The sequence below is a fragment of the Montipora foliosa genome, chromosome 2, assembly GCF_036669935.1.
Source record: "Montipora foliosa isolate CH-2021 chromosome 2, ASM3666993v2, whole genome shotgun sequence".
Classification (NCBI taxonomy): Eukaryota; Metazoa; Cnidaria; class Anthozoa; order Scleractinia; family Acroporidae; genus Montipora; species Montipora foliosa.
The window spans coordinates 24,030,576-24,038,310 of record NC_090870.1 but is presented as its reverse complement, the minus strand read 5'-3'; the positions used below and the strand labels follow the sequence as shown (position 1 = coordinate 24,038,310).

The window sequence follows — 7,735 nt, the reverse complement described above, 5'->3', positions numbered from 1 at the left end:
GCATAATTTACTATGACCGAGAAGAGTTTGGGCCCTCTTGCACCACGAGAAAAGCATTTGCTATTAAAATTAATTACGTCTGCTTGTCCAAGTCCTGTGTGGTTTTGCGGTTAGTTGCAGCTAAGGACTTAATGCTAAGGGATGTCAGAGGTTCCCGGTTCAAGACTCGGTAAGTGCAGATCAAAGCGATTTCTTTCTCTCGTGTAAACATTGGAAGTGAATAGGTCAAGGATACGTAAAGTAGTAGTAGGTATGACGAAGGGATCAGGAGATGGAAGGTTAAGATGGATAGGGACAGAAAGGGAGAGAGTAGAGAGGAAAGTGGGAGGAGGGAAAGGAGATTTTCTTTTCTTTTTTTTGTTTTGTTTTCAACCCCCCTAAAAAAAACCGTGCCCCTTTTTTTCAACCACACCCCATAAAGAAAATCCCTTTTCAAACAGTTGATAAATAACCTAGGTTAATTAATTTCACCTACTTTGATTTAAATATTTACCTAGTTTGATTTAAATGGACCTGAATTTAATTTTAACCTGTAACATATACACAATCAGCCAATGCTGAAAAACATTATTTTACAAAACGCCTCCTATCATATCATACAGAAGAGGGAAATCACTGAAAGACATACTTGTTAGAGCAAAACTATGAAGGCACATATTACAGTGTTGCAACTGCAAAGTCAGAGCAGGTCTGTCATCATCTTTTCTCTAACGAGCCATGACTGATCAATCATGGAGCTTGTATGACAAGCTCACAAAGGATTGTTGGGATAATTAATTCACCACATGTTTAAATTATGAGAAATTATCTCAGGATATGATATTATCTTGAAATATGAAACTATCTCAAGATACAGACTTATCTCGGGATAAAATGTGACCTTCCACGGGAAAACGTACACTAACGCTAAAGTGTTAAATTGACCGAAGCGTTAGATATCCGTTAGCCGTCCGTTAGAAGTTTACATGAAACCGTCAGAGCGTCAACTTCATCCGTTAGAACGTTAGTCTTATCCGTCAGAACGTTAGGTTCATCCGTCAGAGCGTCAGCCTCGTCCGTTAGGGGTTTAGCCTCGTCCGTTAGAGCGTTAGTCTCATACGTCAGATGTATAATAGTTATTAACCTTATCCGTTGGGCAAATCTTGGATTCTGTTGGCAAGTGAATTAATAATCTGTATCGATTGTTCCGGATCAGCGGATTCGTAGAGCGTCGTTTAAAAATGTGACCTTCTTTGGGAAAACCGGCCGTGTCCTTCTACAACTTAGTAGAATTACATGTAGTAGAGCGCTTTTTAAAAAATTAAAAATACAGAGAAAAATGAAGGGTTTGTGTTCGACGTTCACCTCTGCGTACCAATAGTAAAACAAGGGTGGAAAGCTCGATTTCGGATCGCTCCAGCACCAAGCCGATTTTCACTGACAAATTCGCATCGTACAGGTTTCAAATCACGCACCAATCAAGCTGAAACTCACAAACAAATTCCTATCGTACAGGTTTCAAATCACGCACCAAGCAAGCTGAAACCCAGAGGTTTCCTTTCATGCCATTATATCTGAAATCCGTCCAAAACTCGAAGCGCTGGACCTCAAATAAAATTGAAAAAATCCAGCATTCGGAACTCCAAGGAAGCGTAGTTGGAGTTTGGTGTGACGGCTTGCAGCCGTCACAACGTTTGCTCCTCTGTGATTGGCTAATAAGAAATCATCATCCAATCAGAGAGGAGCACATGGCGTGACGGCTGCAAGCATGTATCTAAAGCCGGTATACGAAAATCCTGCTACGCATCCTTGGAGCTGGGAATGCTGGAGTTTTCGATATTATTTGAGGTTGAGCGCTTCGAGTCTTGGATGGATTTCAAGCTGAAATAACTACGCTAATAGGTAGAATGGACAATAGACTCCAAGATCGAAGACCCATCCTGCGCGAACGCCAAATTAAATGTGATTGAATGATGCATGACTTACCAAATTTCAACTGAAAAATATCTGTTTAACTTAACCACTCGCCTGGAGTTTCTCGCGAGCTTTTTTGCCCCCTCGGCATCTTAACTGATGATACAGAACTCTTTTATCGTATTTATAGCAAAGAGCTCTCTTATGAACGCACCGCTTTGAATTTATCGTTACTTCGGCTTTGAAAACAACATGAAATGCTACATTTCTTTGGATGAAAATAATAATTTGTTGTATTTTACTTTGCAACTACAGTAGCTAATGAAGTAATGGATGCCGTGAGAAATTCACAATTTAGTAATGCATCGCTTCATTGTGAGTCCGACGGTCAAAACATATCGAGATTAGCCACTTTTATCTGGACTTCGTTGCATTCAGCAGTTAAGGCGCCATGGGCGCGCCTCTTCGGAATCGTATTTTAAAAGTCACGCAATCGTTTCTGGTGGCCTGTCTACATCGTAGTATTCTTAAAGCAAAAAACTCGCTGAAATGTGCATCTGATTTGTTTTGGCCAGCTCACGATGGTGCTAGTACTTCAAACCATGGCCTTTGTTCGATGAACGGTAATCGCTCACTACGTTGTGGTGTCATCGATCAGCCTTTCGCGCTTAGAACTAAGACTTGGTGTTAAAGCGCTAAGGCAGAACGTTAGAACTGATGGAAAGAACGTTAGAGCGTTGGCACAAACCGTTAGAGCGTTAGCACAAACCGTTAGAGCGTTAGCACAAACCGTCAGAGCGTTAGTAAAAAACGTTAAACCAATCTTCAAAACCGTTGAATATCCGTCAACCGTCCGTTAGTTTTAAGCCGTTTAACGGGCAAACGTTAGTGTACGTTTTCCCGTGGAAGGTCACAAATGTTATCTCGAGATATTAGATTATCTCGAGATACCGGTATAAAAGTATCTCAAGATATAATATTATCTCGAGATAGGCAACTATCCTGGGATAAACAATTATCTTGAGAAACAAAAATTACCTCAACATATGATGAAATATCATCTTGAGACAAAATTATCTCAGGATAAAAAAGTTACTAACCCTAAATGAAAAAATGTCCATGGTTTTTGTGAAGAAAATAATCCGGTCGAAGTTAAAGCTTCAGACAATTATTTCAAGAGAAATAAAAACTGGAAATGTCACCTATGGGCCACCATACATAAGTTACCAGAGAATTTTCCATTTGGTTTCAGTGTTATACACAACACGGTCCACAATTGGTAAATTATTAGAAATACAGCTCACTTCGATTTCGCCTTGGCGATGGGCGAAAGATTGTTGTTGAAGTCCATTACTCGTCACTTTTAAGATTCCAGATATTTCTTTGTCACCGCCTGTCTTGTTTATCCAATTGACGTTCCAGTCTTGAGCTCCATAAGGGTATTTTTCACCAAATTTGGAGACAACCGGATGTAACACACTTTTTTAATGTTTTCCTCCTATGGGCGTAATTACGCCCATGGTCACACACACGGCCGGAAATGAGTTTTAATTAATTAATTAAAAATGCAATAAAATGCCATTTGTGTTAAAATGACTTTTGACTTGCAGGTTAATCAAATGTTCTCCTGTGTCCAGAGAAATCTACGCATTACCCCAACTCCCTCAAACCTAACAAAATACGCAAAGAAGGCTCTGTGCACAAAGACACCACTTAGTAGGGGAGTGACAGGCAAGACTTTTACCAACATGGAAAAAAATAAATAAATAAAACAAAGAAATTTTACCCATTTTCTGACTGGGATTGCCATACTGGCAACCCAGTAATTTGGTGTAATTACTTGGTAACATTGCTGTCAAAACTGCATGACTAATAATAATTTCTTTAACCCATTGACACCTGAACCTGCCCTGGACCGCCTCCACAGAGTATTTCTATTAAGACCCACTCCGGGAGTCAATGGGTTAATGGTCTTAATTAGCATACAATTAAAGAGTTTTTTTTTACTATACCTTCAGGTCTTCTATAATTTGAATGTGTTCTGCTTTGGCTTTCCTGAGCTCAATAAGTTCATGGCCTGTCTTGTCCAACTCATCTTTGATGTGAACCATTTCTGCTTGAACTTGGTCTTCGTGAGTTGCAGGTAGTAGCTTCTAGTTAACAAAAAGAAGGAAAAACAAACGCTCATCAGGGCAAACTTGCTAAAAGCACACTGGCTGTTAGTGCAAAATTACAATGATAGCTGAACATGGTTTAATGATAATTATACCACAACAATGGATAGGGCTTTATGTCTACACTATGCTTTGACTATCACTTTAAGTAAACATGACCAAGTATCCCATAAAGTCACAGCACAATCAACATATTTACAACAAATGGGGTAGTGCAAAGCATCATGATTCTTCTTTGGTCAATGCTATCATGGTAACAATTCAGGTTAAGTTAAAGTGTCTCAAACCAGTTTCAACACTTTCAAGAGACCTTGTTATTAGAAGGATTGACACTACAGACAACTCTTTATCACGTAACAACAATGTTATGGAACAATGTGAAACATCAATTATTGCTGAACAAGAGGGAGTCATATTAATTTTGTGACCTAAAAAGTTACTGTGGCAAAAGGAAAGTGCTGCAAAAAAACTCCTCTTATTTTGGCTTTAGTTGCTCATATCTGAAAAACGAACTTGGTGACCCCAATTTTTTTATTGCACAAAAGTGATCAGCACGCCAAGATTTAACTCTCTGCAAAGTTTCAAAAAATTCTGTGTTGCGGATTCAGAGCTACCTTAAATTTTCAATATTATTATTATTATTATTATTATTATTATTATTATTATTTAAGATGGCCCTGAATCACCTTCACAGAATCTTTTTAAACTTTGCAGAAAGTTTAATTTGGCATGCTGATTGAATTTCAGAAATAAAAAATGGGGGTCATTAAATTAGTTTTTGAGATATGAGCAGCTAAAGCCAAAATATGGTGTGTTCTTGAAGGGCTTTCCTGTTGCCACAGTAACTTTTTATGTCACAAAAATGACTGCATCTTCTTCAGCAATAATTGGTGTTTGATATGGTATCACAACATTTCTGTTAAGTGATGAAATGTTGTAGTGTCAATCCTTCCAATAACAATGTTTCTTTCAAGTGTTGCAACTGGTTTATGACACCTTAAGAAGAAGAGTTTGGGAGACACTACAGTATGTAACATTAAACAGGGGTCTTGTATCATGACAGATGAGGTTAAGGTCCCCATTAAACCTTTAACACCCAAACCGGCCAGACTTCGTATTTTACTCTGTCTAACGCCAGACGATTTTACTTGTCAATGGGTTACATTAAGGCGAGAGAAAAGGGAAGACTTTGTGGTGCTTGTAAACATTAATCAAATGTATCTTTTAAGTTATTTCATGCATTAGGTAGGGTCTTGAACTGAGCCATGCGAGTCTCCATTTAAGTCCAAGCACCCATTTCATATAGCACTGATAAACAGTATTTAAATCTAATCACCCATTTTAAAATGTTTAGCTTTCAATAACTGTGTGGGTTGCATGTTGACTTACATGGCTCGCATGTTTACTTCTATTGCTCACTGTCTCGCATATTGTACAACCTCATTTACGTACGTGTCATAGAAGGACTGTATGTCTTTGATAAGAATGTTACATATATCATATTAAAATCGTTCTTGTAAACTGCTAGCCTTGCTGTGAGCATTCTATTGACTGACATGTAATGCATAATTATATACTTAATTGACCACTCCCCATGGGTGCTTTTCAGAGCCAATGGCACACAATCAATGAAATGACAGATTAGGGCAAACCAGTTGGCTATTTAAAAGTGCACCTGAGAAGTTGAACCAGGGACTACCAGAGTGAAATGTATTTCTGTCACTGGAAATCCCTTTTTCAGGTGTGTAGGGTAGGCGATAGTCTGTGGTGTGCATTCTGCATTTTGAAGGCATCACCTGTTCAGCAGCCAAACTGAATTTTAAAATTCAGCTGTCTTAAATTAAGCAAGGCTTTGGCTTTTCAATGAAAATACTCTCTTCTGTAACTGTTTCATGAAAATGAAGAGATCAAGACATGCTATGGTTATTACTCCAATAAAACAGTATTTCTAAGCAAGATCACTTTTCCATCTAGCCACTTTTATAACATTAAACTAACGTGCTGATGAAAGGGAAGTACTCATTTTTGCATAATAAATACTGCCTTTAATACAGGTATTTAAAAAGTACTTATCTTTACAAGCAGTACCAATCTAAAGGTGGGGAATGGAAAGAAATTGTTACTACAGTATATCTGTGATGAAATGATATATGAAATGGATCATATATGAACTGCGGGTATGAAATCAAGTGAAGCTATGAGCTTCGCAGTTATGAACGCAATTTTAGCATTTGGGAGCTGGTCATTTGTGGGTTAACCCACAAATGACCAGCTCCCAACATCAACGTTCATAACTGAGAAGATCATAACTTTACTTGAGTATATATGTGATTTCACTAAACTTTATTACCCACTTTTTCTGGCTTTGCAGCTTGTTTGACTTGTTCTGCATTGCTTGCATCACCTTCAGATCTGCCACTGTTTCTTTTCCTTCTAGATGTTTTCTCTAGCTTTCCAGACACTGCAGGTTTCTCTTCAATCTCAAATAAGAAAATGACAAAGCTTTACTTGGCAGAGAGGAAAAAGCTTAAGCCAAAACTTGCTACAGAAATTGATTCAATTGCCACTCTTGAATTGAAGATAAAGTAAACACACAGAAAAAAAGGAATTTTTATATCCTTTCAACTGCTGAATGATTGAGTGAATCAAGACTGACTCAAACAATAGTTTTCAGCATCTTGATTTGTAATAATATTATTGAGGAACCTATTTTTAAGTTGAAATGGATTGCTTTATTTGAAAATATTAATACACTTCACGGACAACACATACCTGGGGCACATCATAACCAAGAGAGCCTATAGAACAAAATTATTTATTAGCAATCATAAGGTTAGAGGTCAAAGCATTGGGCAAGTGTACTCAGGAACTGTTTTGTGTGCCAAACACCAGATCAAAGAATGCAGTTTCAATGTAATGCATCTATCAATGTTAAGCCCGAGGAGAAGGGGGGAGGGGGGTACCCAGGGCATATATGGGGCATTTGACTTTTCAGAAGAATTTTTGGTCAAAATCCCCACTGTGGGGCCCCAAAATTTGGTCAAATCAGATTAAATATCCCCACCTTGGGGAAGTAATATCTTAGTAGTTGTTGTGGATATTTTACAAATCATATTGAAAATGAGTAGTGAGAAGTAGTGTTTTTGTACAAATATAAAAACAAGTGCTTACCTCTATTTAAAACAGCAGTCTTTCAGGGCTTTAGCCGCGCTACTTCAATTCCAAGATGGCCCGTGCACAGACGAGCACATGGGACGATGTGACTTGGTCCCATCCCTCCCCCCACCCCGGGCTTAACATTGATCAGTGTTTACTTGCAATATTCTCAAGACTGTCTAGATTTTTTCCACACATGTACAATGATCATCATGTAATCACAAATAATGCCCTGAGCTACAATCAACTTCTATGGTTGTGATAGCAACAAAAGCAATTTTGCCACCCAGACTAATAATTGACTGCCATTGCACATTTGAAAAGAAAGCCAAACAACAGGATTCCCTATTCCAGGATGGCTGTTTTGGCCAACAGTAGAAACCAAACTCATGGATCTTTCTGACTGGATAGCCACATACTACACTGTATGAAACCACAGTCTATTGCAGACAGGAGGCTTCAGTTGTTTTACAGAGTGGAGTATACCATACTCCTGCTAAGCACTTACCCAG

The 7,735-nt window shown here is 38.3% G+C and overlaps 1 protein-coding gene across 1 annotated transcript in view; it reads right to left on the bottom strand.

Annotated features, from left to right (window-relative positions):
• LOC137992719 (G kinase-anchoring protein 1-like) overlaps window positions 1-7,735 on the bottom strand; it is a 38,380-nt gene that overhangs the window by 9,488 nt on the left and 21,157 nt on the right. The window contains exons 7-9 of the mRNA XM_068838202.1: window positions 6,840-6,865; window positions 6,422-6,547; window positions 3,906-4,046 (exon numbers count right to left, since the gene is read on the bottom strand). Coding sequence (XP_068694303.1) covers window positions 3,906-4,046; window positions 6,422-6,547; window positions 6,840-6,865 — 293 coding nt within the window. The remainder of the gene's footprint in view (window positions 1-3,905; window positions 4,047-6,421; window positions 6,548-6,839; window positions 6,866-7,735) is intronic.